This window comes from Octopus sinensis, linkage group LG19 (assembly GCF_006345805.1).
Source record: "Octopus sinensis linkage group LG19, ASM634580v1, whole genome shotgun sequence".
In the NCBI taxonomy this organism is placed as follows: domain Eukaryota; kingdom Metazoa; phylum Mollusca; class Cephalopoda; order Octopoda; family Octopodidae; genus Octopus; species Octopus sinensis.
Genome location: NC_043015.1, coordinates 15,049,294 through 15,072,776, shown reverse-complemented (window position 1 = coordinate 15,072,776; position 23,483 = coordinate 15,049,294). Strand labels below are relative to the sequence as shown.

The following is a 23,483-nucleotide window of genomic DNA, read 5'->3' as shown; positions in this document are numbered from 1 at the left end:
GGCCTGGGGGGGGGGGGGGCATATAAGATTTTTTTGTTAAAAATTTATATACAATAAATTGATCATACTTCTACAATACGCAAAATATTTTAGAAATTTTCTTATACAGTTCCTAATAATATTTAATTATAAAAATATATAAAAGGATTTTTTAAAAATTGAATGGCATTGAAGATCAGACCTGAGTAAAATTGGAACCAAAGGAGTCCATAGGCATGTTTAAGAACTACTGATTTAGCTCACTGTGGGTAAGGGTTGGATGGGGAGTGGATGGATGTGGGCTGGGTGGAGGTGATGGAAATGGGGGAAGAGGAAGTGAGAGCAGGTGTTTAAGTGGACTAAGAAAGAAGAGTGGGAGATGTGGGAATAGATACACGGGCAGAAACCTTTACACACACACACACATCTGTTGTAATAAGATTTGTGTTCCAAAAGGAAATAAAATGTTGTACAACTTCTGTTAATTAAACTCGTCACACATATGCTCAATAATAATTTCTAAGTTAGACAGGCCTGAAATTTAGAGGTAGGATAAGTCTATAAATTCAACTCAGAACTCGACTGATTCTTTATTTTATCAACACTACAAGGATGAAAGTTGTACATAAATTTTTCTAATTTTTGGCACAAGGCCAGCAATTTTAGAAGAAGGAACCAATTGATTACATCGACCCCAGTGCTTGACTAATACTTATATTACCGGCCCCAAAAGGATTAAAGGCAAAGTCAACCTAGGTGAAATTTGAACTCAAAATCAAAGAGCAACCAGTCTTTGCAAAGATCATAGATCCTCTTCTGGTAAAATTAACACCAACTCAAACACTTTAAAAAGTACTCACAACAAAATTACAAATAATAATAATAATAATAATATAACAACAAAAGTGCTGGAAGAAATGTCATAAAACATTTTGTCCAATTTGCTAACTGTTCTGCTGGTTTTCTGCCTTAGAAGTTTTACATAATAATGATAATGCAGACTTGCTCTAGATGCACCAATACACTAATATGCTTCTGCTGCAAGCAACTGGAATAAATAAAATTCAAGTGTCTGTACTCTTAGTGTTTTGTTATTTTGAATGTCTTAATATGGTACCAGAATTTAACCATAACCATAGAGCAGCTTGAACATGAAGAATCAAATAGAAAGATAGATAGATTGTAGGCTAAGTGGAATAATATTAGTGAGCATATGTTTAAGAAGCTGTGCACTGCAAAGAATATTCTTTTAGTTATTAGAAGCTCCATATTTGATATGTCCCCATTTACAAGATTATTTCTTGATCCACCATATTCTGTCATTATGGCCACACAGTTCAATGGCACTACAATCCTAATATTCACAAGGACATACACATACATACACAACTGCAGCTGAGACAACACAGACAGAAATGGAGATATCAGCATGCTTATATATGAAACTAAATTATAGCTGTCACATGTTAGATATCACAAAGTCTCAAAAGGCTGTATCCCAACAGACTGATGACTCAAATAGGATTGGTAACAGTCAATGTCATTCAGATACAATAACAACATCAAACACAAAACTATCAGCAAAAACTTATATGCTCTTTGCTCTTTTGCTTGTTTCAGTCATTTGACTGTGGCCATGCTGGAGCACTGCCTTTAGTCGATCAAATCGACCCCAGGACTTATTCTTTGTAAGCAGAGTACTTATTCTATCGGTCTCTTGCCAAACTGCTAAGTTACGGGAACGAAAATACTCCAGCATCGGTTGTCAAGCGATGTTGGGGGGACAAACACAGACACACAAACATATACATACACGTACATTATATATATATATATATATATATATATATATATATATATATATATATATATATACGACGGGCTTCTTTCAGTTTCCGTCTACCAAATCCACTGACAAGGCTTTGGTCAGCCTGAGGCTATACTAGAAGACACTTGCCCAAGGTGCCAAGCAGTGGGACTGAACCTGGAACTATGTGGTTGGTAAGCAAGCTGTAAATTCTTTCACATCAGCATTCCCTAAGTCTACCCACTGAAGGCTCAACATTTCTTTGCTGTATGAAAAGAAAAAAAGATGGGGAAGATTTGTTAGTCATAGATTACATCTACCAAAAACCATCCCACAAATGTTCAAATGATTAACAAACAATAGACAGAGCATCACTGTTGACTTAAGATATTGAATTTCACTTAAACTTTGTGAGAAGGACATAGCATAACACAATCTTTTGTAAAACTGCAAATAAAACTATGACAGCAACAGCTGGTCCACTAATCCTAGGTCGTCCAATTTGCCATATGTTGGTTTAGTCACTTTAAGCTATTTACTGATAGTTCAAATAAATAAATCACAATAAATAGTTCCTGATTAACTGTAGGCAGTATGCAAAAACAAAGATTCTTTTAGAATACCATGATATATCTTTACAGACATCAAATGTTTCAAAGGAATCTACTCATCAATCTCAAAGGATGAAAGGTAAAGTTGACCTTGTTGGAATTTGAACTCTGTGCATAAAGAGTCAAAAGTGCCTCAAAGCACTTTGTCTGGTGCATTAATAATTCTACCAAGAAATATTTTTACAGAAACATTCCAGTCACTTTGTCCTTCCATAGTGCAGAGAATAAATGGATTTTATTAATGCAACCATTGTCACTTTAGACTCAAGTTATCTTCAAGATACAACTGTACAACTGCCCGTGATATAGGAGTAATTAACAAGGGAGACAACTTCCATATCGTTCTTACTCGGAAGATAATCCAAGTCCCATTTGTTCATTTAAAGATCTAACTGAAATTGGCCTAAAATGTACAAACTCATTTGATGCCTGATGTTGTAAAATTACTATAATGTTATACATAACTATAAGATAGTGAAGCTTTGTGTTTTACAACACATTAATAATTTTTTTAAATTATATTTACATAATTTTTTTAATATTATTCACTAATTAATTGAACAAATGAAATTGTTTTCAATTTCTGCAGCATCCTCTTTGATTTAAGATTTCAAACTTGTGTTTCAACTAATTTCAGAATAAAAATTTAATAAATTTTAATTTAATCTTTTATATATTATCATTATCATTATCATTATTATTATTATTATTAATAATAACAATAATATAAGTAGTCAGCAAGCATTAAAACCAATAAAGAGCAAATCCATAAATTTTATAATTGATAATTATAATTGAGAGTACACGAGGCACCAACGTTGCTGTAAATAAGAGTAAAAAAATACTAATAAACCAACATTTCACCGAAGGCACAAGCTGGCAAAAACTGGGGGACAAGTAAAGAAATTAACTTGCCATTGCAGGTGATAGTCACAAATGAGGCAAGAGATATCCCTATATCATATGATTTTGAGCTTTTAGCTCTTATTTCTCATCAGCATATTCTCTGGGAATGTACAAAAACCCTTTTCAGAATTATTTACTTTGAACTGTTATTATCTCATATCTGATTAGCCTGTTATTACATAACATGCTTCACGATTTTAGTATACATACCTTATAGTATTTCTTCCTCAGTTCTATATACCCTGGGAATGCATTAGGGCCCTTTTCAGGGCTACTTTATTTGAATTCTTACTATTGGTTAACTAATTTCATGTTATTACATAACAGACTTCATAATTTGGGTATTCACAACTTATTTGGAATTCCCAAAAACAAGATCTTGTGTAAGACAGTTCGGTATTCTCTATAAATGCACAAAAACCATTTTAAGGGCTACATACTTTGTATTGTTGTTATTGGATTAGCAAAACAATTATGAGAACAGAACCAAGGGATAAGCCCTGCTTTCCCGGGATTTACTGGGTACAACAGCTAGTATACATATATTTGCACATCATATGATTTTATATTATATGAAAACATATACATATATATTACAAAGATCTACTTGCATAGCAAGTGACTTGATCTGAGATTGTGTGCTGAAACAAAAACAATTGCAACATGGAAGGTGTTTATAAGCCATTTAAAAACACAAAAACAATTAGATTCACTTCAACATTTAAATTTAATTTGTCAAAATATTTTTGTCGCCTTGAAGCTGCGACCTGTTCACTCATGGAATTTTGTCAGTGAACAGGTCATGGTTTCAAAGTGACGAAAATATTTTGATGAACTGAATTTAAATGTTGAAGTGAATCTAATTTGTGTGTATAAACACCTTCCATGCAGCAATTGTATACATATATATATTCTTACATTATTATTTTTACATAATTTATTCTCAGCTTGAAAAGGGATTCCAAGTTGGTTTACGTACTGCTTTAGATCACTATGAGGACAAGGACTATGCTCCCAGCAGTAATGCAATTGATGGTTTGCAGAAGACCGTGAGTATTCAGAATTTTTTTTTAATGATTTCCCAGCGAGGGAGTTTTGTTTCATGGATTTTTTTTCCTTTTCCAGGCTATTTTGCATGCTTTAAACGAATGTGACATCAGAATCACACATAAACAGCTCCTTTCCCTGGAAAAGGAAAGATTTGGCTGCTATTTCTTGCATACCCTGCTACTACATAACAGGTATTTCGGGTCCTGTATCACAAATAGCTGTCATGTGGTAGCACGGCGTGTTAGAAATAGCAGCCAAATCTTTGGAACTAAGATATGTTGAATGCACTCGAAAAATTTTTGTAATGGTATTCCTTTGGGGCAATCTTTTGTTTTGACTCTCAGAACTGTCGCTTTGACTCTTAGAACTCTCATCCAGATCAGCTGGTTTTGATCATTAATTTCTATAAAAAATGTTATTTATTTGCTTTTGTTTTAAAGTGAAAGAGAGGGGAACATGAAAAATGTATGAACAGGTGTATGAAATGGACGTTTATGTGTGTGTGTGAGAGGGAGAATACTGCTTACACATACATGAGAACACACACACATTCAATCACTCCCACACATGCACTCACACACATGAACACGTACATACAAAAAAGATGTACACACATGTATTGATGTATGTACATATACATGACAACAGACCCTTTCACTCTCTCTCTCTCTTACACACACATATCCATTTCGTATACACATACATATATCTTTCACTTTCTCCTCTCTTTCACTTTGAAATAAAAGTAAATAAATAAAAACATTTTGTGGAAATTAATGACTTGAAAAATAATTAAAAAAGAACATTAAAATATTGTCTGTTTAAAGAAAGCTAAAATATAAATACTTACTGTACAAACAACTTACATTTTTGAAATCACATTCAGTTCAAAATATTTCTAAAGGATTGTGTACATTAAGAAGTCAACATTTTTTTTTACTTAGCATGAAGGTTATGTGTGTGTATATGTCACAAATAACAGATGTGTTTGTGTTGATTAACTTGCCATGACATTCATTATATGTGTGTGTATTCTGTATATGTGTATGTGTTGACGTTATGAGTAAACACAAAAATTGTGTTGACTTGTTTTCATTAATAAATATAGTTCTAAATGTCACAAAAATTTGTACTGCACTGCCAAAGGTAAGTATGAAAATAAATATGCAAAAAAAGATAAAATGTACTATTTCTGAGATATTTCAGGTACACACAAACATCCCTAGAACTTTAGTATTATTAAGATAGATACCTACTTATATTTATTGAATAGCTAAATTATATTTTTGATAAGATATTGTTTCTTATATTAGTAAAGGTAAAGGAAGACATACAAATGCGCATACATGTGTGTATGTGTGTCTGCATTTATGCTTATTGATGTGAGAGCCAGTGTTGTGTCAAAAGTAAGTTAACCTTACAATAAATATAGACTGGTAAAAATAAGTACCAGGTTTGAAGTAATCCCTGGAGTCTATAAGATTACTTATACATCTGCATGCATACATAAATGCATGCACACTTGCAGGAACTCTGAATAAGAATTGATTCAGAGTGTCAACTCATCAGACCCATGTCTACATAGGAAATTAAATGTAAAATGAAGACAGTGAACATGGCCTAGTGGTTAGGGTGTTTGGATCACAATCATAATGTTCAATTCTTAGACCTGGTGCCGCATTATGTCTGTGAGCAAGACACTTCTTTCATCTTGCTCTAGTTTACTCAGCTGAAAATAAATACCAGCCATGTGGTAATGCAGTTCTCTCTCTCTCTCTCTCTCTCCTCTCTCTCTCTCTCTCTCCCCCTCCCTCCCTCCCTCTGGCTATCTCATTCTGTATGTGTTGATGAGTAAAAGGATGGAACAAATGAGAGGATGTCTATGTCAGTGCACAACTACATAAACACCTAAAACAATTAGCAAAAACATGGTACATGTTACGAAGCCATATTCGTTTTTTGGTGATGACTGGCTCTTTAATATATATATAAATATATATATATATATATAAAGTTAATCCAAACATGAAAACACAACAATGCGAGGACGTGGAACAAATATAGTATTATTGGATGCTCAAGCAGGAAGGGAAGAAGGAGGGTTTTACGTTTCGAGCGGAGCACTTCATCAGAAACATAGGAAGAGGAAAGATCCAGAGAAGGGAAGACGGAGGAAAAAAATCGCCAACGGAACACACGTGGTCACATACACACACACACACATATATGTATAATCTAAACTAATATAAAAATATTTTTAAAAAAATAAAGTAATTTTCAGTTTTGTCTTCTATTTTACTACATCATTAAAATTGTTAACTTGAGGCCTGTTTATTTTTTGCTTCTCTTTAGCTGGACTGCTGTGGTATTAATAGTTATGAAGACTGGCTAAAAACAAAATGGAGCCAAGCAAACCCTGATACCGTGCCAAAAAGCTGCTGTCGTAACCATGATAAATGTGATAATCGGATACCACGTGATAACTCGAGTGACATATTTCAGCAGGTATCTGCAACTTTTTCCTTTTCAATATTTTAAAATAATTTAGCAACAAGTTTTGACTGGTTTATATATAATTAGTTATTCTTGACATCCTAAAGCAATATTATATGATTAACCCTTTAGCATTTAAACTGGCCATAGCCAGCCAAAATATTCTACCTGCTTAATGTCCAAACTGGTCAGATGTGAACTCCCACACCAGTCCTACAATATTATTTTAAAACTTAAGTTACCTCATCAAAATCTCAAAGCCACAAGATAATGCCTGATTAATTCAAAACAATTTGACTAAATAAGCATTACTTTTGACTTTGAGTCTGTCTTTAGATTTAAAATGGCTAACCTTGAAGTAATTGAGCCCCACCAAGGTTTATTTATACTTAGGAATTACTTGTCAATTCCTAAGCTATTGTATTTCTGAGAGTTAGTCCCTCTTATAGATTCCTGATGTCTCTCCAATACTTTGATGACTTAATCTTCAGGAAACTCAAATGGTTGGTCAATATCAAACGCTCCCCAGACTCCAGTGACCAAGCTGCTCCACCCAAACAGTTTGGGGGTCTAGGCTTGCACAAGTGTTCATTTTCATCTCTTCCCTGTTTTCTTTCCTCCATCCACACTTGCTCCTATTTGGTAGGCAACATCCTCTCCAACATGGACTAATTCCAACAGGGAGATGGATGAAGCTTTATCACAGTGGAGAGAGCTGGATTTGTCAGTTCTGGTTGCAGTGGAGAATAGACGGAAAAAGAGAGTATTTGACAATCTGCATTCAGGTACCACTTTCAACTCTCTCCTTGATCACTCTGATCAATTTTCAAGGTGTCGCCTATTTTCTGCTGGTGCAAAATTCTCAGGGGACTGGATTGATGCCCTGCCTGTAGCCAACATTGGAGGTCTACTCAGTTTAGACAAACTCTGCATCTCCATCACACTCAGAGTGAGAGCTGACATCTATAGAGGACTGAGATGCTGCTGTGGTAGGCCTCTCAACCCAACAGGTCTTCACAGTCTGTCTAAATGCTGGTCTCTTTGCTCATCACACCAAGCTAAACCTAATCATTAAGCAGGCCCTAGCTCGGATTAATATTTCCTCAGTTCTGAAACCATTGGGATTATCCAGATGTGATAGAAAGAGACCAGATGGTCTTACCCTCTGTCCCTGGTTTAGAGGTAGGTGCTTCATTTGGGATACCACAGTCTGCAACTGATTTGCTCCTTCCCACATCCTGGATGCTGCAGTTAATGGGAGGGTCATTGCTTTTATAGTCAAGTGGAAAAAACCCCCCAGAAATATTGGGACCTGACAGTGAACTGTCTCTTCCAACCTGTGGCATTTGAGATGTTCAGAGAGACTGGGCCACTTACTGTGAAGTTCTTGTCAACGTTGGCAGCTTGCCTAACTTAGGTGATAGTTGATGCCCATGAGGATACTTGGCCTTCCCAATGCCTTAGCCTTACCATCACCCATGACAATGCAGTGAGCATACTGGCTTGCTTCAGTTGGTCCTGTTAAACCTTGTGGTGTGCAACCAATTGCTGTGATAAAAAAAATTCTCCACAAATGGTTTCAATACAGTTTTAACAGAAAGATTTGGAAGTATTAGATGAAAGTTCTCTGGTAATTTTCTTTCATGTAAATATATGTTTAAGTTAATATAAAAAAAAATTAAATTGTTAATGTTCGTTGACCTAGTTTAAGTTACTGTAAATTCTTTAACCTCAAGTGCACACTGGCTTTAATTTTTCATTGAAATTCAAAAAAATTAAATATTATTTGCTCACAATCTATTGTTCATATACTATAATATGTTATGGCAAAATGAAACACTTCTTGTAAACTAAAAAAAAAATTCATTGAAATTCTCTCTCAAAGATTGTAAAAAGAGCACTTTCAAATGAAGAATGATCAAATTAACTTCTACAGTTGCAATATATCAACACATCACTCTGTAAAGTGATTGGCATTAGGAAGGACTTCCAGCCATAGAAATTATACCAAGGCTGACAATGGAGCCTAGTGCAGTTCTCTAACATTGCCAGCTCTTGTAGGTTGTCCAACCCATGCTGGCATGGAAGATGTTAAATGATGATAATGTTTCAAGTGTCAACATCTTGTAGCTACATGTCTAATGATTACATATAGCAAGTAACATTTGAATTAATGAAGATCATTACTTAGATCCTTACTCAGATCATTACTTAGATCCTTAATCAGATCATTACTTAGATCCAAGTTAAATTTATATATTGTAGTTTACTATTGTTTATTATTATTATTGATACCGAATCTGAAACAAACAGAGAAAAAATAGAAACTACATGTTTCCAGAATTACATTAGGGGACAGGAAGATGGAATTTTACCATAATTAAATTAACCCAAATCAATGTACTAAACCTGTGTGTTTGTGATAGCCTCTTGTCCAATCCTCTAACCCCATGTCAAAACTAACTGGAGCCATGTATCAATTTTTCAAAATATTTACATCTTGACAATTCTGTTTGTATTAATTATAATAATTATGATTTTTTTCCCCTCCACTTTTAATAGGGTTGCTATCGGAAAGTGGTTGATTTCATGAATGGCAATCTTGGATTGATTGGCGGAGTCATTCTAGGAATATCCTTTTTTCAGGTAAATTTTTAAATAAATTTCTTCCAAAATAATGGGGTAAATTCATAAAATTTTACTCTTATTTTTCAATAAAAAAAAAGAAGCTATGAAAATTTAGAAAATGAATTAATAGTGAAGATCTATACACAATACTTAGAAGTAATGGACTGTTAGTTTAAAATTAATAGTGACAAACAGCAAAATGAACGAAGATTGAAACCTCCTAGGAACCTAATAATGTCAGGAAAGCCTGCATATCATGACTTCTAATATCTCCTGTTCTCAAAATATCTGTTAAAAAGTCATGAAACAATTATAACATTAATATATTTTTGCATTTTAAAACCTATAGTGAATGGAAAATGATAGTATTGTTAGTGAAGATTGTTTTCATGAAAAGATTATTCTCATGAATTATTGAATTGAAGCTCTTGTTTATATTTATTCTTTCATATTGTCACTTAGTATTAGCAGATAATTAGTACACGCACTTACACACACACACACACACATGTAGATCAAATAAATGCAAACTAGGCTTGTTAGAGAAACACATCTTTACTCAATGCTTCAAAATGTCCAAAACGTCTGTGCAGGCGTATAAACAAATTTCTCTTTAAAAAAAATTCAAATACAGATTGCAAACAATTCTCTTCAACTCCCTGTGCTCAGATCTTTGACTAAATGAACCAAACATTACTACATAGTAATTATCTCTCTCTATATAAACGGCAGTTTGTCTGTGCGTGTTTCTGTGTGTCTGTTTGCTTGTACCCTCACCCTGACCACGGCTTTCAACCGATTCTGATGAAACTTGACACACACATAGCCCAATGTCATAATTCAAAACTAACGCACCGAAAATTTTGAAAAGTTCCCCCAGTTCTGAAAAAATCGATAAATTCGACATGGGGTCGAGAATCAGAAACACAAACCGCAAACTGTCTAGGGGACGCAACTCCACCTTTTTTAACTAAAAAAAAAATTTACCATCATTTTTTTCCATTTTTTTGCTAATTTTTGGCTATAACTCTCTAAAAATGCTTTATAGTTATTTCCCTTACAAACCTGAGCAACGCCGGGCGATACTGCTAGTTGTGTATAGATCATTACTCTGGTCACTTAACCACCTTTTCTCCTTCATAGTTGTAGCATCAGGTAGACAGACCATTTCTACTGTATCCACTCATATTCATCCTCAGCAGCAGCAACCAACAAACTTTTCATTGCATGAATCCCCAACTAATTTCCTTCATTTAGCTTTTAGGCTTGCACGTACTAAGAAATTCTGAATAGCAATGAATGAATTATTAAATTCAAGTGAATAAATAAACTCTATTTTATGTCTGTATATATATATAAATATATATACAGGGCATGGTGAATATATTGTCGTCTAAATTACACAAAAATGAAAATAACTCTAACATCTCATTTTGACAGATATATTTATCAAAATTACATACAAGTATCTCAAAATACTAAAGAATAAATTTATTCAATAAACTCGCCATTGGCTTCAAACCATGGACTCCAGACGACTTTGGAATCTCCTGCAACTCTTCTGGATGGTCTCCTTGTTTAAGTTGGTGAATGCTGCTATAATCCTTGCCTTCAGGGGTTGCAGTGTGGAGATTTAGGTGACCAAATGTTAGGGATGATGTGGTCACAGAAATTGTCTGACAGCCATCACTGGTTCTCCTACTGGTGTGGCATGGTGCAGAGTCCTGTTGCTAGACATAGGGTCTTCCAGCAGCCACCCTCTTGACCCAGGGTAGCACTATCTCCAGGCACTTGATGTAGGCCTCTGTATTGATTCTGAGGCCATGTGGGAAGATGAATGGAGGCATAACATCACCATCACTAGTGATCACTCCAAATGCCATGATTTTGACTGGATGTTTAATTTTTATCACTCTTGGTACATGTTTTAGAGACATGGCAAGCCAACAGTTATTCTGTATGTTCACCATCTCTTCATATTGGAGCTTCCAGCATGAATGCCACGCAGTACAGCATGTCGTTTCCAAATATCTGGCAGAGTGAATTGCATCATGGTGGTGTTTTTCTCACAGACAGTGCCCAACTGACCCTACTATATTGTGTGGTTGACAAACTCAAAAACAAACACTGTGCATGCAAGAAATTCAAAATATAAAATGGCAACAATTTACCCATCGCACCCTGTATATCTATCTATATATATATATATATAATATATATATATATAATATATATATATATATATATTATTTTTATCTCCTGTTTGTATGAATATATGTATGAATATATAGATATTCAAAACTAAAATGGAATAAGAATGGCAATAGCCAAGACAAAGAAAAGTATACTAAGTTCCATACGAGATAACTGTTTGATTTACTGAAACAATCTTTGATGCTTTGAGAAAAGGTAAAGGGAAATCTTGTGAATGAAATGAGAAGATAATCTGAAGGAATCAAAAATTCTCCTGAATGAACTTACTCCTGGAAATAAAAACAGTCTTTCTGACTCTGTTTTCTGGAGACAAAATATCTGTAAAAATGTGTTTCTGGATCTATACCTGCCATCAGCATAGCAGGTCCTGCCTACTTTGACTCTTGTTACTGATAACTTTTAGACATATATAAAATATGCATCTTTCTTCTCCCCTAGTTGCACACTCTGATGATATTTTCAATACTTTTCTAAGAAAGTTATTTCTTGTTGATACATTAAATTACTATTTTGTTCCATCTACTTGCAATGTCAACAACTGTATGGCTAAACAAGTAACTGTCTTTAGTTCAATATTGGTTGATATGATGGGTAATCACTGAAACATCTAGATGTCCCATAAAATGTCTTGTGATACATACTCCATATTTTCTATGTGTAATAGAGTTGATGTCCATTATTTCACTGTCCAAACTGCAGGTCCTCTCAAGTGTCTGGTCTTGTGTCTCAACAGTTGTTACTGACATTGGTACAATAAAAATCTTACAAGATATTGTTTAATTTGCCTGTGTACAGATTATTACAATGAAAAATCCTAATTGTATACAGGACCAACTCTTAGCATGTTATTATTGCACAGAGCAGTGTGGTTCAGAACATGTTGGTCTTGTGTTGGAGCCCATTAACCCCTCATCAGATCACATCACCAGCTCCCTTCCTTTCAGATGTAGACAGCAAACATCAGCAACCCATCCATCTCTATACACACTCCTCTTTTTGTCAGGTATAAAACTTCAGTGGTGATGCGGTGAAAGGTGAGTCTGAACAGATTGTAGATAGAGATGCACAGTGTAACTTTGGTGAGGTTCCTCACAGGCAAATAGTAACAGGTTGAATAGGTTTATTGTTATCAAAGAAATTAATAAAGTAATTAAGGCAAAGTTTGAGAAAAATAAGCTGAGACTACTCATAGACAACATGACAACAGTTACATCTGCAAATGTAGCATTATCAGGACTGCCAGAGGGACAAAAGGACCATTTCTGCGAGTCCTTGACACAGACTACATAAATAATGAATGATAGTGACTGCATTATCGTGATCAGTGGCTTTAATGAACACGTTGAGCAACACTGTAATTGCTGTGCTTGTATATGGCTGTGATATAAGAAATGAGACATAATCTGGTTGGATGACACAAATCAGTCAACCATCTGGACACCTACTTAGATGAATATGTGAACCAGACAGACTTTATACTGTCTAGGAAATGGAATAGGCAATTGATTGTGAATAATAAGTGAATAATCGGTGAAGATTATGCCATTTAAAATAGACTAGTGATTAGTGACACAAGAGTAAGAGCTAGATGGTTGCAGAGATATAAGTCAATCTGGAGAAGGAAATTATTGAAGCTAAAAGAACACTTGAATGAATAGGGATCAAAGAAATACATGTTGACTCATATGACAAGGCAGAGGTGGAAATAGACTTATAACACTGGAAGTTTCAACAAGATAATCAGCTGTGTGTCACAAGCTGGAACTTAGGACAGAGTGAGATTACAGTCAAACAGAAAGTAACAATGTGTTGGAATATTTTGTAGATGGTCATAAAAGCTAAAATTTTCTCATGTCTGAGAAAATTGAAAGAAATTAGTGAGCAAAGACTATATGAGAGAGCAAAAAGAGAAGCTAAATGGATTAACATGTCTTCAGACAAGATCAAAAAAGCAGTTGTAAGGTGGCGCTAAAGTGACAGCCTGAGCGGATAAGAGCAGCAGGGTGCCCTAAAACTACACGGCAAAAGACCATTGGCAAGGAAATGAGATGAGAAGGGTGAACAAGCTGGAATGAGACTAGAATAGCAGCAGAGAATGGAGCTGGTTGAAGAGATCATATTGCAACCTTATGTGCCTTGTGGCATGGAGAGACTAACTAAAAGAGAAGTTACATTCAGATATATGTGGCAAAATGAGAAGCTAAATGTTTGCCAATGTAGTGATTGAAGATTATCAAAAGTTTAAGGTGTTCTAGTTAGCAAAGCAGTGTCTCAGTGTGAACCAATATCATTGAAGTAAAATGTGTGGAAATGATAGTGGTACACCTGTCCTCCCTGATTGTGAGAAGAACCACGAAAATATTAGTTTGAGAGCTTCTTGAATGAGGTCAATTCATAGAGAGAGTGGGTAGGGATCTACACCACATAGACCCAACAGGGTTCACTATTATATAGTTGAAGGCAGGGAAAGTAAGAACGTTCATTGAAATGCTGAACATATTTGGCAAAGTAGGTCATGCACTTGTCACTTGTGTAGTTAATCAGGTCACATAGGGAGATTCTATACCCAATGACTGATTTATTAGTAACAACAATTATCAAGACAAAGGAGATATTCTAAATTAAAACAACTACAGAGATGTTATTGATGGTCCAAGATATGAGAGTAACAAAGGATTATGACAGATTCAGAAGAAAAATAACTCACATGTCTTCATAGTAAGACAAGTTCTTTACTGAGAATAAACCATTACGGCCAGCTATTCTTGACTCGAAGGAAGCCTTTGACAGAGCAGTCTGGTAGTCTTTAAGATCACATGGTATCAATGAATGGTTTGTGAGAGACATGGAAATCATGCACAGAGATACCATCATCAAGTTGTGAGTTAAGTAATGTGTAGAATGAGAGTTGGATAAAGAAGTACCAAATATTCAAAATGAAAGGAACCTGGAGAAGAGGAAGACCTACGAGGAATTGATGGAAGCTGATTTCAGGCTGATGGACCTCACAAAGGTTGCAAGACCCATTCAACTCAGGCAAGCATGGAAAAGCGGGTGTAAAAGGATGACGATAATGTGTGTGTGTGTGTGTGTGTGTATATATATATATATATATATATATATATATATATATCTGTGTGTGTGTGTGTGTGTGTGTTTATTTATATGTCCACTGAATTCATGTTTTCCTATATTTCTTTCTATTGCAGCTCCTGGGAGCTATCCTTGCATGCTGTTTGGCCAAAAGCATTAATAAGGCCAAATATGAACAAGTAGCATGAAGAATTAAGTTGTTATTGCTGAAAGTTGAATAAAATGTAAGCCACTGTAAGCTTCATTTATTTAGATGGCTCTTGGAATAACTCACACCTTTCCTAGACTGCTTCTGTATAAGCTACCTGCTCAACCTTCTAAACCAAACCAAAGTGAAGATCCTGTTGAAATCTTTCCTATTTTTCAGTCTTGTGTTTCCCTTTGTAAATTTAGCTTTATCTATTACAGCATATTTAATTTTACATTAACTTTCTCATGATAACTATTACTAACTTATATTGCTGCTTTATTAATGCACTGCTACTGCACACTACTTCCACTTACCCACATATATATATATCTATATCATATATATATATATATATATATATATTATATATATATATATAAACATACTTAATATGGCTTAGAAATCTTTTACTTACATTTACATTTGTGGACTTCTAACCTTACATTATTGATAATACTTTTGACTTTGCTGTCATCACTTTACTCATTAATTCAATTTTACTAATTATATTGTAGTTGAAGGGTCTGTTTTCTGTACTACTCCTTTTTTTCATCTTCTTACACTTCTGGTTCTATGCTTAAGTCAATTTGAAGTGAATGTTATAAGTGATATTGATTCACATTAGATTTATTCATATTAATTTATTATCAAAACATTCGTATGCATACAAACAATCATATAATTTATTTATTTACTTTGCACATACAATAAATTTGTGATTTAGCTAAATTTTAAGCATACACATCAAGGTTGAATTCATAGCAGTCTTTTGAAGCCTCATGAATATGCTGAGAATGGCATTAAAGAATTCACCAGAAACTGCAGAAATATCACATTGAATATGGTCCCTTCATTATTATGAGTTAACTACTTTTTAGATTGTAAAACATGTGTCTAAGGACAAAACAATCTTCAAACAACTTTATTTAAATAAAATTTTCAAAGGCTGATATTTTCATAATCTACCAAGAAAATTTACGACTACCCAATGACATCTACCAACAGTTATTACATGGTAAACCTATTACTTACTATATGTCATCTAACTGGAATTATTTCCTCTGATATATTTCTTCTTACATCTACAAAGTCTTCAACTGCTTCTTACTGCAATTAATTTACAACTATTGTAAGTATTCAACAAAGACAGTTTACTAATCAAACACATAGTTAATAATGGCAACATGTTCTTCTAATTTCACTATCCTAATTAATACATATTTGTATAGGTTCCATCACATTGGATTCACAAATAATGAATTTCACAACAAATTAAGCATTCTGTAGTTCTCTATAAAAGTAGAACGCTATAAAAGATAACCCTAGAATATATTAAAACTTTAGTTACATCCTCTCACATTAGTATTTTTTTACCTATATACATTCTTCATCTATCATGACCAGAATTTATTAGAATCTCAATTTTCTATAATCTTTCTATAGCACTATTGCTTCATCTAAATATTCTATTTTGTTGGCATATCTACTTACAAATATTGGCATTCCTAAATATTTACATATATATTTAGTGTTTAGCAAATGCTGTTCTTTCTTTGCATTGCAAGAGTCTACATTTTTGATTACCAATACTTACGACCATTTAGGAATAAATGATTTGCTATTTAATTACTTATAATAATTTTAATCATGATAATAGGTAAAATAGAACCTTGTCCCACATTGTAGACTACTTCAGTGGCTAGAAATTTATTAGTAATTAGCACATGAAAGTTTTAAAAAATATTAAATAATTTGAGACAGAAAACACAACCCCAAATCAACCTCTGCATCTATTCTCTCTGCATTTAAAAAATTTTTCTCTGACACATGATTCCTCTAATGAATATCACATTGTTTTCTTCTTTATTTATAGTTGTGTTATGTATATATATATATATGTTACTGATGTCCAAATGTCAATGGTCTTTCTCCATATAAACACTCATTTCAGAATCTCTCTCTCTCTCATCTTTGTTGCTCATATTTACATTTAATCTTTACTTTCATTAATCTTTTCAGTTAAATCATGCATATAAAAATATATATTCATGCATGTGAGTGTGTGTATATATATATATAAATATTAACAGATAATGAAACCTTAAGAATAAGGACACTAACGTAATCTATATCAGAAAGATTCACATATGGACATTAATAATTTATATATATATATATATATATATATACACACACACACATTTGTATACATATGTGTATATATACATGTGTGTGTGTATATATAGTAATGATGATATTGAGGAAGAAAAGATGATAATGTGATATTCCTTACATAGAAACCATGTGTCAGAGAAAAAGAGAGATAGAAAGGCAGTCTCTCTTAAATTTTGTCTAAGATTGAATAACATTATATATTTGGTAAATGTGGAAAAAAAAAACAAAAAAGGGTTTCCCACCTGTAACAGATATAATGTTGCAGAGTTCCTTTGATCAATAGTCATATACTGCTGCCTCAGAGAGGAAAGCTCTACATCTTGCATATTTAAGGATTTCACTAGTGAATGATTTCACCTGTGACCTGCTCATCTTTATTGTTATTTAATTATATAAATAAATAAATATTATTCTGGCTGAAAAATATATTTTTTAAATATGATAATATAGCTAATACATGTTTATTTACTTTAACATCACAACTGTGATACTATCCAAAAGCAAATCCATTTGACTTTCATTGCTTTCAAAATCTCTATAAAAAAGAACAATGTTCAATATAAATAAGTTTCAAAATCTTCTACATCTGGGTTTAATTATTTTGATTATTTTGAGTTTTGATGGTGAATCATTTTGAATATTTATAATTTTATTTTCTAGTAAGGGGTATTGGCACATATTAGCATTATGGGATATAATAGATAGTTTTTTTGGGGTATTTTTTTTGCCATTATTTTAAACACTTTTCAAAGATATTCTTCATTTAATCTGAAAGCAGTTAACAGTTGAACTAGTAATTTATTAACCTGAAATATTAACAACCCACATCAACTAAACTCCTTTTACTATCAATGAATCAATCTACTTAGAGACATTATAATCTAACCCACAAATGAATCGACTCTACACTACTTTCAAGTGAATTAATAATTGATAATATCAGTCTAACTGCTATTTCTATACACCATATACAAAGACAATAGTTTCACATGTAATAAATATTACATTTAAAAAAAGAGTAATGTTGATGTAATTTGGCGACTAATTTTCTCTCACTTTATCTTTATACAATTTTCTGTCAGATTGGCAAAAAAATTTCTGTTTAATGAGTTGGAGTAAGTTGTTAAATTATGGAATATATTCCTTCTAGAATGTTCGATACCTATTATATTTTTCAATGAACTGAAATTATAAATACCAGCCAATAAATCATAAATTATTATTGGAGCTTTGGATGGAGGTATGGTTAAACTGTTTCTCATAAGACAGCTAGTTGTCATTTTACTTTCGTCTTTCCTTTCTCAGGCCTTATGTCTATAGCAGAAAGGGTTTTATTTTCCTTTCTAGAAAATCACATTAAAAGAGCCTGTTACAAAGTGCCATATAAATTAGAGATTTTTTTTTTTTTTTTGGTAGGATAAAGGTCACCATCCCAATATTGGTATGATTTCATTTGTGAAAATAAAATGTATATTAAAATACCTGAGTCTCTTGTTTTTATTTGTATTACAGTGTTTTAGAGTTCACTTTTGAAGAATAAATTCCACACATTTAAGGAGCCAAAAGATAAATTTGAACCTTGCTTTCTCTTTTACCCTCTCCACTGGTAACATAAGTTTTCAGAAACTAATTGAAATAATTCTGCTTGAGCAAATAATGTAGAATTTTAGTCTTTGTTACTGCTTAATTCATGACATTATACTATTGAAAATGTAATTAAACAATTTATATTGTTGTCCCTATAATGTTTCCCTACCTTACTAATTTTAATTAATACCTCTAATAATTATTCAAACACCTACTTGAATTACTAATGTGCGGTAATTCAGCTTAAAATATTCTTGGAAATTTTTGGATAACAGTTCTTATATACAAGATATTTTTTATAATTTCTGTCAAAGTTCCATTGCAGTATTTGTATAACTTTATCCATTGAAAAGGTTGCAAGACGCAACGAAAATTTTAGGAAAATAAGAAATAAGTGGAAATTTCACCAGTGAGTGTGTTACATTATAAGACACAAAAAGAAAATGACTCTCCCCAGACACAACAGAATTTATCCATAAAGGTACCAAGACATTCTTTGTTCTAAAACAGTTTCCCTAATTTTAAAGTTCTTTTTTCCCTACCTTGAATCATTTAAAACGATCCGAAATTTTATTAGTCAAATCTCGAGAGGAAATTCATAATTACTATAACAAGGGAAGTAATTCGATGTTACCTTAATTCTTGGCGAGATAAGCTCTAATTTTTAATCTGAAATAGACTTTTGATCTATGTATTATGTATTTCCTGAGCGCCATACTAATACAATTGTTTGTTTGTATTCCACCTGCCTTCGTCTTTTGTTTATTTCCGTAATCGTGCCTTCGTCTTTTGTCTATTTTCATAAAGCTTCCCGTTATATATATATATAGATATATACAACAAAAGAGAAATAACAGTCTCCCAAAATTAAGGAAATATTTGGGGCAAGTATTACATTGAATACAAGATGTTGGAACATTTGCTGTTGCAGGCTTTTTTTATATGAAACAATTTTTTAAATATTCAACCTGGAGGATTTTAATGTTTATTTTGAGGTCAGGAAGTGGCAGTTGAAATCGAACATTTGTAATCATCTGAAGATATAGTAAACAAAATGAAGGCAGCATGAAGTAATAGCAGCTATTTGTTGAGGGGGTTCATAAATATTCAAAATGTTATTGAGCATCATCATAAAAACTGGCACTCCGTTGGTTTATGACAATGGGTGGTCAGTTGATTCAGTCAACAGAACAACCAGCTCATGAAGTTAACATGCAAGAGGCTGAGCCCTTCACAGACACATGTACCCTTAACATAGTTCTCAGGGAGAATGTGACAAGGCTGGCCCTTTGAAATACTAGTACATCTCATTTTGGCCAGCTGCCAGGTATTGAACTCATGATCTCATGATCGTGAGCCAAACACCCTAACCACTAAGCCATGTACCTTCACAGCACCATCATAAACGAAAAGATAGTATGACTGGTGGATTAAGGATGCTTAAGGCTATCACATTATTAGTAGAGGTATGTAGCTCTCAACTATGACTTGAACTCATTTGTAACAATATTTCTAACAAGAATACATTCCACCTTCAGGTTTTCATTTTCAAAATAACTAAGAATTATGAGATGTTTTGTGACAAGAGAGATTCATTCAATCTGTGCAAAAGTGTTTGCTAAACAAGTTGAAATACCAAGAGGCTGGAATGCTTTGATTTTTCTCTGATGAGAAAAACATCGATCACACCAAGGAACAACAAATAAATGGTTGAGAGGCCCAAAAGAGGTTCCAACAATCATGCCTACAAAGTTCCCAGCAAATATGACAGCTCTGGGAGTCATTAGCAACAAGGGAGATGTCATGCACCCTCATTTTTTTTTTCACAGGGCTTAAGGGTTAATGCTACTATCTATACGGAGGTGTTGGAGAAAGTTGTGAGGCTCTGGATAGACAGCATATGGAACAGAAGATTGTAAGTTTTCCAACAAGACTTTATGCCATTTCATAAGGTTAGAACAACCCAAATGTGGATGCATGCCATCTCTATGATCATGTTCTCCCAGACCTCACCAAACCTCAATTCATTGGACTATTATGTATGGGGCATAGTCAAAAGTGAGGCCAGCCAACACCCCATAGCACCATACAATCTCTCAAGTCTGCCATAACTAGTTCTTTGTCCAAGATTGATAAAGATCTGATTCAGGGGAGTCAACACTTCCAACCCCAACTTGAAACATCCATTGATGCTAATGGTAGCTTCATTGAAAAAGTGTGATAAAAAAAGACTCTCGGTAATTGATATCAATTTGTTTTCAAATAGAGTTTTTCTTTAATGAGTTTTGAGTCTTTTTCTACATTCATATAAATATCCTCACACTGATGGAAACAGGTGAGGATTGGTGACAAAAAGAGCATCTAGCTGTAGAATATCCACCTCAACAAATTCCATCTGACCCATGCAAGCATAGAAAAGTGGATGTGAAATGATGATGATGAAAAAACCAAATATGTAACCTAATTTCATTTTTCAACCATGACCATTTCTCTTTATTCTCTTTAGAATTGACATCCTCCTGTAAAATGTGTGTTTGGTGGAAATAAACTCTTATTTGAAAGGCTCTAATGGAAGCACCTAAACAGATGATTGGATTTTTTTTTTTTTCATAAGGCAGATTTAATTAGTTAGTTGACTGAATTGATCCAGTTCACTGAATTGATCTTTGTATGCTGCCACAGTTTTTTAATCCACTTAAAATTTGGTCAATGAATGACAAAGCTGCCTAGCAGATTTTATACTCTGACACATGAAGTGCTGAACATGATGCAATAAATTATGAGACTTACCATCTTGATACTAAGAAACAATATTTTGGAAATTAGAATTAATAAAGTATATGCTTTTAGGTACAAAAACAAATAGATAATTTTAATTAAAATGATGCTTGGCAGAACTGTTCTGCCAAGTGATGAAAATTGTACCATGACAGTCAGCCACAGTGCAGTCATTTTCTTTTTTAACCTGGGAAATAGCACAACCTGGGGACATTATGAGCTCTCAAGAGAGTACTATGAGGGGTATTTTGCATGTCTAAAGAGGTTGTGACTTTTGTCAGAAATGAAATATTTATCCCTTGTCCAAATATTTAAAACACATTTTCTAAAAACTTTCTTTATCAGGATTTGAACAGTGATCAGAAATACAACTGCTGATACTCATAATTTGTTTCTTTTAGTAAATATAACAAAGTTATTCCCAATTTGTCTGACATTGGCACAGGCATGGCTGTATGGCTAAGAAGCTCACTTTGTAACTATACAGTTTAGGGTTCAATCCCACTGTGCAGCAAGTGTCTTCAACTATAGCCTTTGGCTAACCGAAGCCTTGTGAGTGAATTTGGAGACTAGAAAGTGTGTGGAAGCCTGTTGTATAACATATATATGAAATTAATTTGACCAGCAGTTTGCAATGCTTCATAAAAAGGAGAATTACAAATGTCACAAAATGTGACTAGGGTGTTAGAAAACACACCTACATTGCTAGAAATAAGAGCTAAGCAATATAAGTGTTTTCTAACACCCTAGTTACATTTAGTGACATTTGTGCGTGTGTGTGTGTGTGTGTGTGTATTAATTTAAGTGTACATTATTAAATATCCATACAGCCTATCTTACCAGTGAGTTTCACATTGTGGATTCCATGTTATGTAACCCTGCACTCTTCAGAGAAGGCAGTTATGGAAGAAAATATGGCAACTGCTCTCTACTGTTGAAGTTGAGAAGACATCTGGTTTGTGGTTGCTGTGAGAAAGACGATGAGACAAAACAAGACTGGGTTCAGTTAAGAGTTATGTCCCTTAGCACCAAAAACCTATCTTCGGGGCTGTGGCAAGGTGACAAGTTTTCTGGAAATGTGTGTGTTTTCAGGGGTTGTACTCACACATTTCCCATACACACATTCCAGAAAACTTGTCGCCTTGCAACATTCCCAGAGGCAGGCTTTTGTGCTAAGGGACATAACTCTTGACTTAACTCTTGCTTAACCCAATTATTTAGATGTGAACACAATGCATCATTATCAGTTAACAATGAGGTCTTGTAACTCCTTTCATGATACTCACAGGATTGCACTATTTGAATTGATTAACAAGAATGAATAAAAACAAAAAAAAGCATATTTATTGAGAGATAGGTGCAGGCGTGGCTGTGTGGTAAGAAGTTTTCTTCCCAACCATATGATTCCCGGTTCAGTCCTACTACGTGACACCTTGGGCAAATGTCTTCTACTTTAGCCTCAGGCCAACCAAAGCCTTGTGAGTGGATTTGGTAGATGGAAAGTGAAAGCTCGTTGTGCATGTGTGTGTTTGTATTTGTCCTCCCCACCACTGCTTGATAACCAGTGTCGGTGTTTATGTCCCTGTAGCTTAGCAGTTCAGCAAAAGAGACCAATAGAATAAGTACAAGGCTTTAAAAAAGTAAGTCTTGGGGTTGAATCATTTGATTCAAAATTTTTCAAGGCAGTACCCCAGCATGGCCACAGTCTAATGATTGAAACCAGTAAAAGTTAGAAGATAAAAGAACAAAATCAGTTTTGCTTTTGTAGGAGAAAATGATCAAGTAAACATTTTGTTTTGACTGTGTGCTATCAATATTGTTTATAATGTGTTGTCTATAAATATAAACAAGTGATATTTTCAAATCGCTTGTACTGTTATATTTATTCTTCCTTTGTTTTATTTTATTAAAAATTGATTGTAAACAGTGAAAAGGGGAAAAAAATCATCTTCCTTCTATGAAAAACCCAAAT

The 23,483-nt window shown here is 33.7% G+C and overlaps 1 protein-coding gene across 1 annotated transcript in view; it reads left to right on the top strand.

The window, feature by feature from the left end:
* LOC115221981 (tetraspanin-7) overlaps positions 1-18,627 on the top strand; it is a 47,828-nt gene extending 29,201 nt beyond the window's left edge. Inside the window, exons 4-7 of the mRNA XM_029792081.2 lie at positions 4,251-4,352; positions 6,706-6,858; positions 9,409-9,492; positions 14,898-18,627. Coding sequence (XP_029647941.1) covers positions 4,251-4,352; positions 6,706-6,858; positions 9,409-9,492; positions 14,898-14,969 — 411 coding nt within the window. The 3' untranslated portion in view covers positions 14,970-18,627. The remainder of the gene's footprint in view (positions 1-4,250; positions 4,353-6,705; positions 6,859-9,408; positions 9,493-14,897) is intronic.
* The last annotated feature ends 4,856 nt before the right edge of the window (positions 18,628-23,483 follow it).